Consider the following 21,171-nt stretch of genomic DNA (forward strand, 5'->3'; position numbering starts at 1 on the left):
TCAGTCCTCAGGCCAGTTTTCTTCAATATCTTTATCAGCAACCATGTAGAAGATGAGATGGAGTGCCTGAGCAAGTCTGTGAATGACACCAAGGTGGGGGGAGTAGTAGATGCATTGGATGGTAGGGTTAGGATTCAGAGAGACCTCGACGCATTGGAGGAGCAGGCCAAAAGAAATCTCATGAAGTTCAATAAGGAGAAGTACGAAGTAATGCACTTAGGACAGAACAATGCCATGTACCAGTGCAGGCTGGAGGCTGACTGGCTAAGCAGCAGCCCTGAAGAAAAGGACCTGGGGGTACAGTGGCCAATAAGATGAATATGAGCCAACAGTGCCCTTGTTGCCAAACAGGCTAACAGCATCCTGGGCTGCATTAGTAGGAGCATTGCCAGCAGATTGAAGGAAGTGATTATTCCTCTCTATTTAGCACTGGTGTAGACAAATCTGGAGTACTGTGTCCAGTTTTGCCCCCCTCCCCCCTACAGAAAGGATGTGACAAAATTGGAAAGAGTCCATGGGAGGCCAATGAACATGTTTAGGGGGCTCAGGAACATGACTGCCGTGGAGAGGCTGAAGGCCTTTTTCAATCTGGAGAAGGGAAGACTGAGTGGGGATTTTAATAGCAGCCTTCAACTACCTGAAGGGTGCTTATAAAGAGGATGTGACTAGTCTGTTCTCAGTGGTGGCAGATGACAGAACAAGGAGCAATGGGCTTAAGGTGCAGCAAGGGAAGTTTAGGTTACATACGAGGAAAAACCTTCTCACAAGAAGGGTAGTAAAGCACTGGAACAGGTTACCCAGAGAGGTGGTGGAAGCTCCATTCTTGGAGGTTTTTAAGACCCGGCTTGACAAAGCCTTGGCTGGATCATCTAGTTGGGAGTGGTCCTAGGCCTAGCAGTCCTAGGAGGTTGAACTAGATGACATCCTGAGGTCCCTTCAAACCCTAATCTTCTGTGATTCCATGACTCCTTCTTAAGGATTTATATGGAACTAAAGAACTTCAAATGCATGAGTCAGCTGCAGGGGCTTTCATATTCCTATATTTTTGTCTTGAGTGGTTATTGAGATGTCCTTTGATTAGACACTTGTAAGTTGCTAGATTCTCAGTAGGTAGTTGTTTAATAAAATAATAATTATGGGAGAGTTGTAGGAAATGATTTTAAATATGAGGGACTGTTTGGATGGAAAAGATGCTGTCTCAAGCAGGGTGGTTGGCTTAGATAACTTCCAGAGGTCCCTTTCTGCCCTACTTTTCTGTTATTTTAGGACTCAGTAGGCATGTCTACATGTCCTGTTAGTGCACTTGAATAAACTTCAGAGCTTATTGCCCTGGAGTTTATTACTCCCAAAGGCCATGTCTGCATGTGTGCCTGGGAGCACAGCACATTGAGCCAGGTTGGAGCAGCCAAAGCTGGCAGGTGGTCTGGGAGGTCAGCCTGCTAGCAGGGGGCTGCTCCCCCAGTTCAGCGTTCTGCAGAGGGGCTGCCTGGGGCATGAGGGTGCTTCGCTGCCAGGCTAGCTGGCAGGCAGCCCCCAAACTGAAGGACCCTCCTGCCCCAGCCAACTGGGGCAGCATCTACATTTGCAGTCTTTTACTCCGCAGCAGGATAGTCCTTGTATTTACTCCGAGTAAATTAGTTTACTCCAGCTTAATAGGGGCGCACATGTAGACATGCAGTGTTTACTGTGCGGCTAATTAGTCAACTGCGCAGTAAAAGTCTTGTGTAGATGTTTTTCCTATGAGTTTTCTGTAGCCAGTGTAGCTCTACCCAGTACTATTAAGTTCTTTTGAGCTCTGAGCTATGTTGTAGGTGGTATATAGCACAAATGTTATTAAGATTGCTTAACATTACCATTAGAAATCCTGTTTTCAATGCCTGTAACTTTGCCAAACTTGAACTGTGTTTGGGCTGAAATTCTCTTAGTTTATGAATTTTTCCACGTGTTTGCCAGAGCCTGAAGTTTTTTGGAAAGTTTCACGCAAAATGTTTCAGCCACTTCCAGGATGAGGTTAGGGAACAACATGTTTGCCCATGCTGTCTTTTTTTTCCCTTTTCTTTTAAAAATAAAAAGTCCAGCAACCATTTCTTTGAGAAGTTGTAGTGCCCCCAAGTTCTGGAGCAGGGACTTGACATTTGGCTAGTGGCCTACTTGTCTGAGATTTGGTCTTTGCCAAATTTGGGTGGGTTTTCATAGGAATAGCAATTGTCTCTCTCTCTCTATACCTGCTCAACTTCAAAACTCTGAAGATAATTCTTGGCTCATTGAGCATGCTCCATCCTTTCACACTCCTAATGCTGACTGAACTGTAGGCAGATCATCCCCTAGAGCAGCTGAGCATGTACCAGCTTCAGGGACAGAAATGCTGTTTGCCTGCTGCTGCTTTTCAGCTGCTTTTGGATGGGTCCAGACATTGGCAGTGAGAGCAGGAAAACTGTTTCCTATGCTTTCATTGATATTCCTGCTGGGGTGCAGGCAGCACTTGGGAGAAGGAGGCTCTGTGACCTGAATGTAGACAAAACATGACAAGGGAGTAAAGGAGTAGATTGGGTCATGGGGCCTAGTGAGAATGGGGCAAGAAGAGGAGAGAGACTGACTGGGAGGGATGGAGACCGGAACTTGGTGAATAAGGAGACTGGTGCTGGTAAACCAGCATGATGGCGATGAATGTGGGAGGTATAAAAGACTAGTCTCCTTAAAAGAACAGTCAAGATAGTGTGACAAAGTATAAGGACAGGAATAAGAAAGACTGAGATGAGGTTTTGAGGAGAGTGTAGAGGGTGAGAGAAGGAGCCTGGGGAGGGAGACTGATGTTAGGGATGAATGTGAGTATGGGAAATTGGTAATGAGCAGTTTGGAGGTGAGGAAACAAATCTGATGATGACCTGGGATCACAGATTTTCTTGTCTTAGCAATACCAGTACCTCAACTTTGACTGGTTCCCAGTGAAGAGTCTCTCTTCGGGGCTCCCTAAAGAAACCTTTCACTATCACTTTGCTCACCTAAATGCAAGACTGTATAGCCCTGTAAGAATATCATTGACATTCAGATTGGACCCAGCACTGTCTTCTAGATCTGTCAGTGCCTCTCAGGATGCTGTTTTTAAAATGAAATAAAACAAACGACTAGGACAAATGACCTAAATGCTCTTTGATATCACATCTATCCAAAGAATCTTGCCTGCCTAAATGCTTTTCTAAATCTCAACAGAGCAGCAGTGTGGTTTTGACTTTCACTCGGGTGTTGAAATATATGGTTCTTGCTTCACCTCAGTGGTGTGCAAAGAGATTGCAAGGGCTAAGTTCCTTTTTCCCAGCTCAACAAGCAAACCGATCCAGCTGGGTTTCAAAACCACCTTAGTCCAGCTCCTTGTTTAAGGGGCTGCCTCAGCAGTTGACCTTTGCTGCACAGCAGCAAAGTGGCACTCTCCATTAACGAGGCCATTTTGTGCCCAGCTAAGACAATCTGGCAAACAGCTGTTAATTGCCTTCCAACTGCTTGAAGGGTGAATAAGAGATAACAAGTTTCTCCTAGAGGGGCCAAGTACTTTTACACTCGCCTCGTGCCTTTGGTTGCTGCTGCCAATCAGAAGACAATGCAGTTTAGATAGAAGGCCTGCTAATCCTTTTCCCTGAGGAAAGCTGAAGTAACAAGGATTTCTCTGCAGGTGGCTCAGTATGGTGCCGATACTGTTTTGTGGTCTGTGATTGCAGCAGGATTGCCGTTACGTGCAAAGACTGGTAAGGCACTACTTGATTTTAAGGACTCCAGAGCCATCCCAAATTCTGTTAGTCTGTTTTTCAGCCATGTTCCACTGACAGGCATACTCAGTAGTCATATTCTTTCCCTCCTTCCTCTATGGACACAAATCGTTGGAATTACCCAGAAATGTCAGCAAGCCCTGTAAGTGGAAACATTCCTCTGCTTCTCCATCTTCCTTGCAGCATGCATCAGGTAGCAGACAGGAGCTTTGGTGCTACTGAGAAGTGTTGGCAATTTCTCATTGGTGTTTTCTTCTCTTTACATCCGTTTGACAGCCATCTTGCCCATTCCTAACTGGCCTGGGTCAAAATTACATTAAGCTAGTGGGTTCTGGACACCAGTGTCGGTGGATATGCTGTCCGATTCAGTTTGCTTCCTGCTCTAAATCCCCTTCTCTGTCCCCTTTCAAGGACTCTTCTCATGAGATTTTGCTGCAACAAGAAGTTCCTACCTTGATATGTCTGGGGACAGTAGAGGAATTCTCCCTGCATCTTATGGGAAAAGGGTTCTCTAGTGGTTACGTCCTGGTTTGAAGAGGAAGGGAGCACCCCATATTGTAGCTAATGACATTCTATGCCTTCATCAAATTCAAGTTGAAGAGGATCATGTTAGTGGCTGTTATGCTGTTTCTGCAGAATAGGGACTGATTTGTATGTCTCAAGTTTCCATTTCCCCATTGGCATCATACCCATGCACAGAAAATACCTCCGGTTTATGATGGGTTATGACCATTACCAGCATAAAATTTTCCATTCAGCTTCTTGACAATCCCAGGAGTCTTCACCAAAGTTCTCTGTGGCTGCTGCCTATCTCAAGAGGTCTCAGCAAGGGGTTGTTGTTTACTTATGTTGGGATGTCTGGTTTCCTTTGAACAAGTGTCAAAAGTGCCTGCATGCTGCGGTGCAACACTTTCATACTCTGGGATGGGTGAATTCACAAAAGTCCAACTTGATTCCTGTGCGGAGACATGTGTTGGACTGTATGGTGACAGAATAATTTCCAGCCCCTACTTGTTGAGGACTGCCCTATAAGATAGTAACCACCTACTTCTTGGTTCTGGTCTACATCAATTCCTGCACCTTTGCAACACGACCTGCCAAGCTTCGCCTTAGGTATGTGCAGTCCTGGCTAAGAACATCTTTCCTGAGAAACATCCTTTACAATGTGAGCGATGATTCCCTACTTGCTTCACTTTTTTCCTGGTGGAAAGGGACCCACTCGTGTGCAGAAGAACTCATGCTACATCAGGATGTATTGGGGATGATGAGGCCTCCATATAAACATGCTGGAACTCAGAGTGATAAGAGAACGTATCAGGATTTTTTCTTTGCTGCATGCAAGGACATTACCTACACAGATCATTCATAGATTCACAGTTTGTAAGGCTGGAAGGGGCCTTGGAAGATCATTGGGTTCAGCCCCCTGCACCAGGTGGGAAAGACAGCCGGGGTCAAGTGACCCCAGCAAGGTGACTGTCCAGTCTCCTCTTGAAGATTTCCAAGGTAGGTGATTGCACCACCTCTGGAGGGAGCTTATTGTACAGTCTGGATGCCTTGACTGTGAAGAAGTTTTTCCTAATGTTGAGGCAGAAATGGCTTACCAGAAGTTTGTGGCCATTACTCCTGTTTTTCCCCAAGGGTGCCTTGGCGAACAGATGTTCACTGAGCCCTTGATATACTCGCCTGATATAGTGGTAAGCTGCTACTCAGTTCCCTCTCAGCCTTCTTTTTTCCAGGCTGAAGAGTCCCAGGTCCCTCAGCCTTTCCTCATATGGCTTGCCATTCAAGTCTCTGATCATACGGGTGGCTCCTCTCTGGACTCTGTCAAGCTTTACCACATCCTTGTTAACAGAACAGGATGCAGTACTCCAGCTGTGGTCTCACCAATGCAGAGTAGAGCAGAAGAATCACTTACTTGGTTTTGCTGGAGATGCATCGACTGATGCATGCCAGAGTATTAGTTACCCTGCTGGCTACAGCATCATACTGCTGGCTCATTCATACTGTGGTCTGTTATTACCCCCAGGTCCCTTTTTTTCGTGGTGCTGGTTGGTTTGGTGCCGCCGAGGCTGTAGGTGTGTAGGGGGTTGTTCGTCTCCAGGTGGAGCATTTTACATTTCTCAGTATTGAATTTCATCTGGTTCCAACTCACCCAACTTGCTAGCCTGTCTGGATCAGCCTGTCTCTGTAGCCTAAGCTTGACCACGCTTTCCCATACGTTGGTGTTGTCCGCAAACTTAACCAGTGAGCTTCTTACCCCCACATCTAAATCATTGATAAAGATGTTGAAAAGTACTGGACCAAGCACCGACCCCTGTAGCACACCATTGGCCCCTTCTCGCCAGGATGATAGATCTATTCATTAGGACTCTTTGGGTCTTACCCCACAGCCAGCTTCATAGCCACCTAACTGCCTCGCAGGTAAGCCCCAAATCCTCCAATTTTCTCGTGACAGCATTGTGAGATACAAGATCAAAGGGTTTTTTGGAAGTCAAGGTATACAATGTCAACCTTTTCTCTCATGATATGATGCTGCCCAGATAGTCTACGTTAGAGCTGTCTAGTACCTGGGGCTGCTGACAGACCTGGGGGCAGGGCGGGGACAGACGCATGCTTTACCAGAAGAAGCAGTGCATTAGTTCAACCCAGCTCTGCAGTCTGTATAGACTGGGTGCTTCAGTGGGGCTTTTTGGCACTTTTAGCTAAAGCTGATTCAATCAGCCACAAAAGTGCCAAAAAAACCTCACTAAAGCACCCGATCTATACAGATGTTGGACCAGGTTACGAAACGCCTGGACACAGGAGGAGGGGTGGATGTCGTATACTTAGACTTCAGGAATGCCTTCGATACGGTATCCCACCCCATACTGGTGAACAAGTTAAGAGGCTGCGACTTGGATGACTACACAGTCTGGTGGGTGGCGAATTGGCTGGAGGGTCGCACCCAGGGAGTCGTGGTGGATGGGTCGGCTTCGACCTGGAAGGGTGTGGGCAGTGGGGTCCCGCAGGGCTCGGTCCTTGGACCGATACTCTTTAATGTCTTCATCAGCGACTTGGACGAGGGAGTGAAATGTACTCTGTCCAAGTTTGCAGATGACACAAAGCTATGGGGAGAAGTGGACACGCCGGAGGGCAGGGAACAGCTGCAGGCAGACCTGGACAGGTTGGACAAGTGGGCAGAAAACAACAGGATGCAGTTCAACAAGGAGAAATGTAAACTGCTGCACTTAGGGAGGAAAAATGTCCAGCACACCTACAGCCTAGGGAATGACCTGCTGGGTGGCACAGAGGTGGAAAGGAATCTCGGAGTCCTAGTGGACTCCAAGATGAACATGAGTCGGCATGTGACGAAACCATCAAAAAAGCCAATGGCACTTTATCGTTCATCAGCAGATGCATGACGAATAGGTCCAAGGAGGTGATACTTCCCCTCTATCGGGCACTGGTCAGACCGCAGTTGGAGTACTGCGTGCAATTCTGGGTGCCGCACTTTAAGAGGGATGCGGATAACCTGGAGAGGGTCCAGAGAAGGGCCACTCATATGGTTAAGGGCCTGCAGACCAAGCCCTACGAGGAGAGACTAGAGAACCTGGACCTTTTCAGCCTCTGCAAGAGAAGGTTGAGAGGCGACCTTGTGGCTGCCTATAAGTTCATCACGGGGGCACAGAAGGAGATTGGTGAGTATTTATTCACCAAGGTGCCCCCGGGGGTTACAAGAAATAATGGCCACAAGCTAGCAGAGAGCAGATTTAGATTAGACATTAGGAAGAACTTCTTCACAGTTTGAGTGGCCAAGGTGTGGAACGGGCTCCCAAGGGAGGTGGTGCTCTCCCCTACCCTGGGGGTCTTCAAGAGGAGGTTGGATACGCATCTAGCTGGGGTCATCTAGACCCAGCACTCTTTCCTGCCTATGCAGGGGGTCGGACTCGATGATCTGTTGAGGTCCCTTCCGACCCTAACATCTATGAATCTATGGACGAGCTGGATCCAACCAATGCACTGCCTCTTCTGGGCATGCACTGGGCTTGGCATGGTGGTGCATGGAGTTTTAAAGTAAAGTGCTTGTTGGTTTTTTGGAGGGGTGGGGTGAGGGGGTTATGTCTGTAAGCAGCATAAGGGGTCAGGATCCACATGCTGCACAGATGCATGCTGTGTGAGCCTGAAGTAGTACTGCATGGCCCCTTCCCTCCTGCCACACAAGCTGCCATGCTGTATTACCAACCCTCTTCAGTCCTGCCACACTGTGCACATGACCCCTTTTATGCCAGACCATGTTGTGGGTGGCCCACCCCACTGGGCTCCCCCTCTGCTACATTGTGGGTGCCCCAACCCCCACCACCCCTCCCCGGGCTGCAGACTTTCTGAGCTGCACTGTGCCTCCTTCACCCTATTTTATATCTTTCAGGTTAGGACAGGACTTATTCTTTAAGCCAAGGCTTAACCTGGTTCATGGATGCCACGTGTGGCACAGGCAGCCTCTAGGTTCTCATTTACCAAAACTTCTTAATGTCATCCTACTGGCTTGAATCTGGCTTTGTTGATTTGAGTGGCTACAGATTTGGGATTGTTTTGTAATCGTAGGAATCCCTGCTCCAGATTAAAATGTCTATCCTGGTGAAGCCAATGGTGTCAATCCCCAAACTGTAGCTGCTCAAATCAACAAAGCCAGGCTCAGACCTTGCTCTGACCTGATACAAGGATGACTCTTTCTCAAAGTAACCATGGGACCCAAACTGGTCCTGACTTACAGACAGCCCCCCAACCTTAAATGGCATCTCTCAAGCAACAAATGAACTCACTCCCATGGTCACTGGGGAACCAGGCCTTGCAGTGCATCCAAACGTCTGTTGTGCCCACACATCAGTGCAGACCACATCAGGAGTTGATTGAATAACAAGTACTATAACATGCAAGGTTCATTCACTTGCAACCGTACCAATATCCTATCAACTATTGCCTACTTACAGTACCCTTCTGCTGTCTGTATTAGATAGATGGAGTGATCTCTACAGGTAAGATCTGCTCTGACATCAGCTGTAGAAAGAAATAACGGCCTGTGGCAGAACGCTTGGATCTCCCTGGACATTGCATCCCTGACCGCTGAACTGATGTTGTTAGGCAGGAATATTTTAAAAGTTGGTCTAAACGGGAAATTGAGGAACAAGAAAGCATCCACAGACTGGATTGTGTTGTTATATGATTCAAAAAAGGACTACAGATTCCTAATTTATTACCAGGGATTTTGGTTTTCTCTGGTTAAAAAAAAAAAAAAATCCCCAATTTTCAGGCTAAAAAAAGTAACTCAAAATCCACATTTTTCCATAATTAAAATGAAACGCCAACTAATACATAGATATAGATATATAGTGGTGTTTCATTTTGATCATGGAAAATTGTGCATTTGGAGTTATATTTTTTAGCCTGAAAATTGGGGATTTTTTTCTCAGCAAAAACCAGGATCCCTGCTCATTGCCTGGATTAGCTTTTGTGTGACCCCCTTGTTCCCGTGAGTTCTTTGCTTGTTGGCTTCTCCCAGGACCTCCCCACTCCCTCCACTTCTACTCTCTTCTTCCTTCCTACCTTTTATTACTCAGATCACACACTCCACTTTATACGCTGCTCTGTTTGTCCTAACCCATCTGATGAAGTGAGTTTGAGTTTACGAAAGCTTATGCTCTCTATCTTATTTAGTTAATCTAGAAGGTGCATATCTACCCTGCCTTTTTTCTGACTAGAGACTAACAAGGTTAACTACCTCTCTCTTACCATCACCTCAGCCAGCCGTACCCCTGGACGTTGTGGAAGCTGGCTTTTCCCAAACATAAGCTGCAGCTGTTTCATCCCCTTAGCTACAGTATGGAAAATTAGAAGGTGCTGACAGAAAGTTGACTGTTGTTACCTGCTACTTCATTCTTGTGTTTTTGTGTTCTGTAGTGCTGGTCAGAGTTTATTTTTCAGAATGCTTTTCATGTCATTTTCGGCCTGTTCTAATATATTCTTTATATTATAAATTTTCTATGTCTAGAATCTAATTATTAGGGGTCATCTTAAATTCAAAGTCCTGTTAGCTTCAGGTAAATACGGTATTTTGATTGCTCCAGTGAGTTTTAGAGGAGTTCCATCCAACTTGCTTAGGAAAACAAAAAGTGCCCTTGCCCTAGATGTTAAATGACATCATCATTGTGTTACTAGTAATATAACGTTGCAGCATCATTAGCATCAACAGTAAGTGTACTTGGCAAAACTGCACTTCAGGTCCCCTGCAAAGGACTGTGTTTGTAACCATACCATGAAATCACATACCTCAGTGGCTGTAACAGGATAACCTCTTGAGTGCTGCTGTGGGCAGGGAGCAGATGGCAGCTGCCAGTTGGGAGTAGTGATGCTTTGGGGCAGTGTGGGCAAATAGAGCCACAAACATAATCCAGCAAAAGGATCAAGATACAGGAGTCGGCTGTGGCACGATACTAGAATTACATCACTGGTTTTGAGGATGTGTACAGCTGTTTTTCTGACTTGAGACATCCCTCAATGTATTTGGGCTCCAAAAATGGCACTTTGTAGAGGATGTTTTGAAGTTTCTCACTCATCCCTCGACTGCCTCTGGTATTTGCTTTAGAGGTGGGGTGTTGACTTTTTGAATAGTCATATTCTCCAGTTTTAGAGATGCTGTTTTGTATTTGGCTTTCATAGGGCAGTGCTTCCTATTTGGTTTGGGGCTAGCAAGAATGTGTTTTAAGTACAGAGCAGTGGCATTTGGTGAATGTATAGGCCTGAGCAGGGGGCAAAAAACACAGGGCCTTATATGCTTGTAGATTTAAGACTTAAGGGCATAAGTTCTGCGAGGCGCCATTCTCAAGGACACCCAATTACCTAGATTACTTTCTTGGTTTTGAGTGTGTATATTTCTGTATTTTGCAGAATAGCTAGCATAAAGCAGTCAGAGACTAATTTAGCTGTTCTTTGTACTAATATCCCTGGACTGTCTGAGTGCCTGCCCAGCTACTTAGAAATAGTAACAGCACTGAAAATCTTTCTTCATGGAGTGTAGTAGATGTAGCTTGATTAGTTCATGAAGTTTTGTGTGTGAATAGTATTTGTACATGCTTACGGAGGAAATGCTAAGGCCAGTAACAGAAAAGAAATTTAGCAACGTACATGCTTTAAAATGCACACGTGCATTTTGAAATATGAACCTATTTTGCTGTTTCATGTCACTTTGGAACTTGATCTGCAGCATTCTGTTGTCTGACTGTTAGTGATGTTCAAAACACAAACTCTAGGAAGTGTGGGAAAATTCAACCAAGAAAAGAGACCAGACTGATATCAAGAAGAACAGGTTTGGAAATAAGAATGAGAATGGGAGCGTAAGACAAGGCTCCGTGCAAAAATATCTTTTTTTTAAATCTGACCTTTTCCTTTTCCCTCTTCAAACATGTCCAGTTTAAAAACAAGATAATTGCCATGTGGGATAGTATTGAAATCAGACATCACCACACAACCTTGACAGTCTCTGTATTACATATAGCACTGATTGTTTTCCTACTGCTTTTCTGATTTTAGGACTTTGAAAAATTGGCATGTTAGAAACTTTGGATTATGGGCAAATGCTAATCAGTGCACACCTGGGATGAGGGCTTTTTGTTTGTTTTTACAAAGACTGTATGGCAGAAGATGCAGCTTTTAGCAGCCAGGCATAATGCATGCATGATGGTAAAAAGGTTTGGTTTTGTTTTTACAATATTTAATATGCTGCATATGAATGTAACTTGCGCTTAGGGACATGGGGTTGTAAAAATGTTTTGTACATGGTTGTAAGGAAAGCATTTTGACTAGCTAGGTAAATTGGTCATGCATCTTTTTGTAAAGATATAGCCTATAAGTGTTGTTCATTTGATTTTTTTTTTTTTTTTTTTTAATTATTGTATGTATCCAAGCTAAATCAGGACAACTGGCAACAATTTTATGTCATTAAAAGTAGAAAATAAGGGGAAAGCTATTTAGGAGGCACCTTGTTTTGTCATCTGAAATAGTGGTTTAAAAAAAAGTACATTAATAAAAAAAATGCAGGTTGAAGCCAAGGCTGGGAGGGTTTCCCTTAATGAGAGTGAAGAAAAATGCTTGCAAAGCAGAAATAGTAAAAAACAAAAAGACCTAGACCAGGGGTATAGAATCATAGAAAATTAATGTTGGAAGGGACCTCAGGAGGTCATCTAGTCCAACCTCTGCTCAAAGTAGGACCATCTCCAACTAGATCGTTTCAGCCAAACCTTTGTCTAGCCAGACCTTAAAAACCTCCGAGGATGGAGCTTCCACTGCCTCTCTGGGTAACCTGTTCCAGTTCTTTGCTACCCTCCTTGTGAGAAGATTCTTCCTAATATCTAACCTAAACTTCCCTTTCTGCAACTTGAGACCATTGATCCTTTTTCCTTCACCTGCCAGTTATGTCCCCTAGCCCCCTCACCATTTTTCTTGCCCTCTGCTGGACTCTCTCCAATTTGTCCACATCCTTTCTGTAGTGGGAGGCCCAAAACTGAACACGGTATTCCAGATATGGCCTCACCAGTACTGAATACAGGGCAATAATCACTTTCCTTGACCTGTTTGCAACACACCTACCAATGCAGCCCAGGCTGCCATTAGCCTTCTTGGCAACAAGGGTGTACTGCTTGCTCCATATTCCACATATTGTCCACTGTAACCCCCAGGTCCTTTTCTGCAGAGCTGCTGCCCAGCCAGTCAACCCCCAGCCTGTCCCAGTGCATGGGATTGTTCTGTCCTAAGTGCAGGACTTTGCACTTGTCTTTGTTGAACCTCATGAGATTCCTTTTGGCTCAATCCTCCAATTTGTCTAGATCACACTGAATCCTAGCCCTACCCTCCAGCATATCTACTACTCCCCTTAGCTTGGTATCATCTGCAAACTTGCTGAGGGTGCACTCCATCCCATCTTCCACGTCACTGATGAAGACATTGAACAAAACCAGCTCCAGGACCAGCCCCGGGACACTCCACTTAGTACCGGCTGCCAACTAGACATCAAGTCATTGATTATTACCCTCTGAGTCTGATGCTTCAGCCAGTTTTCTATCCACCTTACAGTCCATTCATCCAGCCCATACTTCTTTAGCTTGCCTGGGTGAATGTTGTAGGAGACTATATCAAAAGCCTTGCTAAATTCAAGGTACACCACATCCTCTGGTCTCCCTGCATCCACAGAGCCAATCACCTCATCATAGAAGGCAATCAGGTTGGTCAGGCATGACTTGCCCCGGTGACTCCATGCTGACTGTTCCTAATTAACTTCTTGTTCTCCAAGTGCTTAAAAATGGATTCCTTGAGGATCTGCTCTGTGATTTTTCCAGGGACTGAGATGAAGGCTGACTAGTCTGTAGTTCCCTGGATCCTCTTTTTTCCCTTTCTTAAACATGGGCACTATGTTTGCTCTTTTCCAGTCATCTTGAAGCTCTCCTGATCGCCATGTGTTTTCAAAGATGATGGCCAGTGGCTCTGAAATCCCATCAACCAACTCCTTCAGCACCCTCAGGTGCATCCCATCCAGCCCCATTAACTTGTACATGTCTAGCTTTTCTTCATAGTCCCTAACCTGTTCTTTTGCCACAATTGGCTGCTCACCTCCTCCCCAAACTGTGCTGCCCTGTGCAGTAGTCTGGGAGCTGACCTTGCCTGTGAAGACTTGAGGTGAAAAGGGCATTGAGCACTTCAGCCTTTTCTGCATCCTCTGTCACAGGGCTGCCTCCCGCATTCAGTAAGAGACCCACAATTTTCCTGATCCTCCTCTTGCTACCAGCATACTTGTAGAAACCCTTCTTGTTACCCTTCACATCCCTTGCTAACTTCAATTCCAATTACACTTTGGCCTTCCTGACTTCATCCCTGCATTCCTGAGCAATGCTTTTATACTCCTCCCTAGTTATTTGGTATCAAACTCATCTGACCCCATGTGCCAAATGAGGGGTGCGGGGCTAGTCCACAGGCCAAATAAGGCCAACAGACTAACACTGCATGCTGGAACCAGTGCACAAGGCCAGTTCATTGTAGGCGTCATGTGCAGTACATGCCCTGAACTGGTCCTGTATGCTGCATGCAGTGCAGGGAGAGTCCAGTGCATGCTGAATGTGGTGCGTGAGTCTGGTCTGAGACCCCTAGGCAGCACTACGAGCTGGATGATGGGACTGCACAGGCTGGATCTTTGACACCCCTGACCAATACAGTCACCAATAAATAGAATGAGTCTGTTATATGATTTCATGGTGGTGGATGGGGAGTCGAGCTCTCTTCATCTGTGACCAAAAAGGGCATCAGCAAGTTCTTAAAAAGTTACTTTTGAGATTGAACCTGCAGCATGTGATTCTGGGAACTTTCTATATACTGAAGTCTTCTAACAGAAAATCTGAAAAAATAAAGAAACTGAAGTTATGTTGCTTAGCTAGATGGTGACTAAAGTGAAGCTGTATAAAAGGGTTATATGACATTTGAAGAGTAAGTGCTGAGGGAGAGGAAATGCCTGTAATGATCTAGTGGAGTATAAGCAGAAATGAGATGAGGTTGGGCAAAGAGAAGAAAGTAGGCTGAAAATTAGGAAAAAATTCCTAGCACAGAGATCTGTTGGCCTGTGGAATAATCTACCAAGGGAAGCTTAATTGCTTGAGTCATTTAAAACTGGACTGAACAAAGCACTGTAGGAAGCAATCCTGCATTGGCAGCTGGAAGGGTAATGAATGTATTTCTTTCCATTTCTAATAAAATTCTGTGATTCACAATTTCCATAATAAAGTTATAAAAACAAACTGGATTAAATTTAAACACTTGCATCCACTGCCTTATATATTGAAGGGACACAAACTAACACCAGTAACAAACAGTATGGATTCCAGTCCTTAATATGTTGTGATTTTTTTATGGGCTGAGGTATATCCTTCTTTCACTCCAGTTACAAAATTCTTCTGCCCTTGTTTTCCTTCAGTGTAAGAAACTAGTACTCTTCCGAAGCACTTTAATGCAAGTGGCATTCATAGTAAATAGTGTTAAGCAAAGCAAAAAATCTAAAGTCTGGGCTGAATGGGATAAAACCACATTAATAAACTGACTCTTTGGATCTCATGTCAGGGTCAATGGCACTTCTTAGAAACAGGTAAAGGCATGAATGCTGAATATTGTGTTTTGCATAGCTGCTATCTGGAGTTCTCATGTCCCCCAAAAGTGTGTTTGTAAATACAGCTGTTATTAATGGGAGTTGCACATGCTGCATCAAAGGGGGAGAGGCTATGGGCACTCAGTAGTTCAAGTGGGAAGCAGCTTGCCTGCTTGTTTAACTGCAAATGAAATATGCCAGTAGCAGATTGGATAGAGGGAGAGGAGGAAGAGCAGAGAGGCAGCGGAGAATGCAAGTGCAGCAGATCTCTACCAGCCACTTCTCCATATACAAATTAAAGTTGGCACAGAGCACTGAAGTATGAAACAAGCCATTAGGCACTTTACATGGATTAACAATTTTCCTTTAAATCATATATTAATTAGGAAATAATGTTTGACATTAAACTCCTTTAATAGAAGGCATTTAAGAGCTTAAGCAGCAGCAGAGGGGACATAACCATGTGGGGTGTTATGTGATCAGTAAATGACCTGAACATCATGTATTACAGCAATTATTAATTTCCTAATTATGAAATTTGAGTTTGAAATGACAAACTAAATGTAGGGAAATTTAAAAATGCGTGGCACGCACTCCTGGTGTTCTTTCGGTGATCAACAAACACCCCATCCCATAACTTAAATATATGATGTATAATTAACCTTTCACTTGTAAATTTAAAAGCTGAATATTAAAAATGCTGACCATATCCTCTGCCATTTCTGTCCACGAGAGGTGTGGGTCTCTGCATCTCAAGTCATGCATTTATTCTTTCAATTATGCTTCGTTCAGCTGGCAAGGGGTTAACATGCAGACCCCTTCTCCCCTCTGCAGCAGCAGCCAGGGGTTTGGGGCTCTCCCTCCCTTCTCCAGTTTCTACTCCCTGACCCATCCCCAGTGGATGGGGTGGCATATAGTGCATGGGGAGTCAGCAGCCCAGAGCACCCATGTTGCATGGTGCCACAGAGGAGTCCCCAGGGAGCTGCAGGTGAAGCAAGGCACAGTGGCAAGGTGCACACATGTGCAGCTTGGGACGGGAACTGTGGACCCCGCTAGTGCAACCCCTGCTAGTGTAGCCCCTGGGGCTGTGGCTTCCAGTCACTGAGAAGTTGAGCAGCCCTGAGAAGAATATTCTTCCAGGTTAAATCATTGCCATGGACTATAGTATCATCACAGAACTTTTGCTGTGTAGGCATAGTTAATATATTTATTTTCAAAGGAGAAGCGATTTGCCCTGTGATAGGGTTGACTCACAATTCCAGGACTTCTTTTACACCATTATACACTTATCTTCTGCAGTTGGTGCTGTAGTGTCTCTTATCATACCTGTCAGCCCTCTCTCGCGCGCTCTCTCTCATGCTTTGGTTCCAGATTTTGTGAAAGCTTTTTGCAGTCAGGAACATTATTGCCGCATACCTACAAAATCCCCTGCAGACTTCAGAACACTGACTGCCGCCCTGTTTAGGAAGCTATACATGGTTCATAAGGCAGTTCATGATTTTTTTTTAAAAGTGATGGAATTTTATCAAACTAACTTTTTAAGATCCTTCAAAGAAATGATACGTAAAAGATTTTAAAGCCTTTATCATATTCCCTCCCTGTCTTGCTGTAGACATCTCCCACATTCCTGCTAGCAGGAGTTATAACTATATGAAGACCCTTAACCACCCCCTTATACTCAGAAAAGAAGTGGGTGTAAAGGGCATGAAGTTGCTAGAAGCCTGAATATTTCCAAGTCCCATCTATTCCCTGTCTTTTGGATGCTTCATTGGTTGCTCCTTCATGTCTTTTTGTGTGAGAGCATTGGCTGCTAGGTCCCCACACTGTCTTTTTTTGTGGGAGGGTTAGCCTGAGATAAATCCTCTGCCCCATAAAGAGCAGCAGACTAGAGGAGAGTGTCTGACTTCCTTTGCTTTGGAATGGAGAAATCTGCTTGCCATCTGAAAGGCAAGCAGATCCAGCCTTAGAAACTATGAAACCATAAGGTTTCACATGGGCATTGGTTCGGGGAATTGGTAGTTCCTGGTGCCACTGAAAGTCCTGGTAAAGAGAGACACTGTTGCCCAAGAATGGTAATATTTTAGAATGTTTTTTAAGACAGGAGTTTGACTAGTAAAGGTCTGCTGCATATGCTCCCTGGTGTATGATTTGTTTGTGGTGCTGTGCTCTTTTTAAATAAATCCCCTACTAATGACATTTATTTGTACAAAATGAAATTTCTCCATAGAACCACCTGTGTAAAGCAACCTCTCTATTTACTAGCTTGTCTGAAGTAATCCCAAGTGTACCGAGTACACTATTTCTCCAACTTTATAAGGCCATGTCTATCAATCAACTGAACGTTGCTGGTCCCTTAAGTTGTCTTTCAAGACACGTTCATTTTGTGTACATGTGTATACCGATACTTCTTAAAGTGAGTGGGTTCAACACACCAGTGTTTTTATTTATCCGGCTCCACACCAGACCTCTGCATGTGAGGTCATCAATGCAACATGATGAGATCTGCAGGTTGGAAAATACCGCAGGGTCCTTTGTAAGATCCTAGAACACAATACGCTGTAATGGGCTGATCCTGGAGGCTAATTTATTTGTTTTGGGGAAAGTGAGAGTTCAGGGAACTGCATGATTTTATGCCTCTCATTCATAATTGAGGGATAGTGTTAAAGACCCTCTTTGTTCTTCTTTGCAGATATTGAAAAATATTACTTGGTACTCGGAGCGTGTTCTAACAGAGATTTCACTGGGAAGTCTCCTTATACTGGTGGTAATAAGAACCATTCAGTACAACATGACAAGGACAAGGGTAAGAGTTATTTTTAGCACTTATTTGTAGTCTTTAATCCATGTGAATTCAGTTCCAAACAATGGTTAAAACAAAGGAAGAGAGAACCTTTCATGCAGCAAATTGGCACCCAGGCATAGAGGCAAGGGAGGGCAGCACTTAAATAGAGTATTAACTGCTTCTAAATTTGTTAAATAAGTTTGATGGTATCTGTTCTATGTAGTTGCTTTCATCACAAAAATCCTTAGCCCAGATGTATTACTTATGTCTGGATCCTGAAAGAAAATAACAGATTTCAGGTCAGAGAAGAAATACTAGCCTCCCAGATAACTATATTATAGATAGTACTTTCCACCTGTATTAAAGTGTCCAGAAGTATGGTTTTAGCTTTGCTTTTATTAATTAATAGTGTTCGATCAGCTGATGGTGTAACTGGGATGGGACAAAATCATTTCTGTTCAGAAACAACTTTAAAAATTAAATTTTTGTGTTCTGCTGCATATCATTAAGTGACCTATGCAAAAGCAAGGACTAGTGGGCTTTCTTCTGAAGATGGCAAACTTCATTTCCTGTTTTCTCCCCATAGAGAGATAATTAGCTGTGTTAGCCTGAAGTTAGGCAGAAGGCAGGGCACCTGAGAGACTAGCTCATTCAGACAGGCATGAGATTTTATGGGCAGTAATCTACGTTGTCAGATGCTATGAATGAAGTAGGTTGTTGCCTACAAAATCCTATGCCTCTCAATGAGTAAGTCTCTAAGGCTAGGTACAGATGTTACATTGAATGCGTAGGGGGGGAAAGAGGGTTTCTGTCTATGCTGCTGCCTGGTCCTGTGGTGCACTGCAGCCTGGCTAGGGGGACCCCTTCTCCCCAGCAGCAGACAACAGTGGCAGCACAAGTTCCCTGCGCCGCTTTGCTGCTTTGGGAAATTTGGCGGGGGGGACTGACAAGCAGCATCCCTGCCACAGTGGAGCCCGGCCCAGCCCCCTAAGACTCCAGCAGCAATCTGGGGGTGGGGGCACTCCTTTTCCCCAGCTGCAGGAGCAGCCACATCATAAGTTCCCTGTGCAACTTTTTGCTATGTGGGAAATTCTGGTGGGGAGGGAGGGGGAGGAGCAGCCTGACAGGCATGCTCCCTTCCCCCAGTTTTCAGGCTGGGGTCTTGAGGGGGTGGGGTGGGGGTGGGGGGGTTGGGCTGGGCTCCCCTGTGGCAGGGGGCTTCTTTCTACTGTTCCCCCCACCAGAGTTTCCTGTGCCGCAAAAAGTGGAGCAAGGAACTCACGCTGCCGCTAATGTCTGCAGATGAGGGAAAGGAGTCCCCTGCTGGGCGCCCCCCCAAGCTTCTTAGCTGAGGTCTTTCTGGGAGCCAGGCTGGACCCTCTTCCCACAGGAGTGGGGCTTCTTTCCCCCAGCTGTAGCCAACAGTGGTGCTGCACAATCCCTGCACTGCTTTTTGCTGTGCTGGCATTTTCCCCCTGCCAGGCACCTCTGGCAGGAGGAAGGGGTGGAAAAGGAGCCCCCCCTGTGGTGCGGGCTCAGCCCTGCCCCCAAGGGCCAAGCTGGAAAGCTCGGAGGGGGTGGGGATGGCCTGGCAGAGGGACTCCTTTTCTACCTTCTTACCCCGGCCAGAGTTCCTGGCACAGTGAAAAGTGGTGCAGGGAACTCGCACTGCTGTTTCTAGCACAGCTGGGGGAAAGGAGTACCCTGCTGCGAAGGCCCCTCGCCATTTGTTGGCTGGGTTCTGCAGGGGGGAGATGGGCCAGATCTGTGCAGCAGAGGGGGCTCCCTCCCCTCCTCTTCCCCCTTGCCTCTTGCTGTTATAGCTATGTTACAGACTTCTGAGTGTTTCTTTCATGGGTGAAAATATTTTTGCAGTAAGTTAACCAAAGCATGGTGTTAACAGTACACTAGATCAGAGAACATAAAAGAAAAATTGACATGTATGTGTTCATGCCAAACAAACAAGAAAATCAGATAACAAGACCAAGAAATGTATTAACCGCCTATAACCTTAGGGCACTTCCATGCATGCTGTGACATGTTCTGATTAGCAAATGTTGGAGCAGACTCGATTAATTGAGCCTGCTGGAGTGTTTTAGTCAGAATGCTCCAGCATGCTGCAGCGTCTCTTGTATTCACCATCCCCGCGTTTCAAAATGGCGGCAGGGGCGCTTTAAGTAAAGCTTGTCAAATAAGCTTTAGTTAAAGTGCCCCAGCTGCCATTTTGAAATACAGGACACTGAATACACGAGATGCTGCAGGCAGTTTAATTAGAGCAGCTCCCAAGGCTGCTCCAGTTAAAACACTGCCTATCCCCTCCCCTGGAGCACATGTATAGGTGCCCTTAGTTTGTGAGATCACAGACAAACAAAAAGAGGCTGATAGCTAGTTACAGGCTTTATATCAGATGAAAAATAAGCAATACTTTCTCCAGTAAGTATTTATAAACAAGAATAATAGTTTGTGAGCCATTTGAAAAGTAATTTATTCTAAATAGCCTGCATTTGGGTATTAAATTCCATATATCTATTAAATTTATCCTTCAGTTTAAGTAAGTAATTATGCTAAAATATTCTCTGTCCAGTTAGAAACAGATTTTTTCCCTTTCTGAGCATCCTGGGATATATTCCAGCCAGCAATGCAGAATGAATTTTCTTGCTTAAAAGAGGAGCTTTGTACTTTGAACTTCATTGCACTTCTGTTGGAATGCTCTATATGTTCATTCCAGGCCATGCAAATGCAGGTGACAGAGGAAATAGAGTGTTCATATATGTCTAATTTCAGCCTCCTGTAGTGACTGCCAGAATATATAGGTTTCTGGATCCTGGCAGAATAAGTAACAGAAGGAGCGAGGCCATAGTACGTTTAGCTCAATTAGATGCTAAGAACGTTCTCTTCTGTTTGTAGCATTTCAGAGTCTGTGTAACTTTCAAAGCGAATAAATGAATATTTTAATCCTGAGAAGTTGAGAGTAACTTCTTAAGGATGGGAATCATTATGTGAAGGGTTAGTAAAATCCCTGCCTAGTGATAATACTTGTCAATAATGTAGTTATCTTACTTTCTGCTCCAGACTTGTAATTCTTCACAAAAAGTGAGCGTACAACGAGCAACTCCCACCACATTTAATATGTGCTACAACAAATCATTCCTTGCTGTATGCTGCTTAAGATTTATTATTTTCTTCATATTGAGGAATAGTGTAATCCATGTTCACTTGTCTCTTCCACATGAACAGGATCAATGAATATTACAGTCCCTAGAGGACTGTGGATTTTGCAGTTTTATTAGTGTTGTGGATTTCTTTAACAAAGCCACTGCTTTAGTGCATTTTCTTGGTCCAGAGGGGATGTCTGTGTGGTTACAAAGCAGTTCAGCCCAGCCAGGTTAGACTAACCTGCAAAGATTGAATCAATTCAGGCTCAGGCTTTTTGAATGTCTGTCTCTGTCCTAAGAGTGCAGAGTTGGACAGAG

The 21,171-nt window shown here is 44.8% G+C and overlaps 1 protein-coding gene across 1 annotated transcript in view; it reads left to right on the plus strand.

Annotated features, from left to right (window-relative positions):
• DYM (dymeclin) overlaps nt 1–21,171 on the plus strand; it is a 374,678-nt gene that overhangs the window by 173,210 nt on the left and 180,297 nt on the right. Inside the window, exon 13 of the mRNA XM_006259049.4 lies at nt 17,606–17,719. Coding sequence (XP_006259111.1) covers nt 17,606–17,719 — 114 coding nt within the window. The remainder of the gene's footprint in view (nt 1–17,605; nt 17,720–21,171) is intronic.

This window comes from Alligator mississippiensis, chromosome 3 (assembly GCF_030867095.1).
Source record: "Alligator mississippiensis isolate rAllMis1 chromosome 3, rAllMis1, whole genome shotgun sequence".
Lineage (NCBI taxonomy): Eukaryota > Metazoa > Chordata > Crocodylia > Alligatoridae > Alligator > Alligator mississippiensis.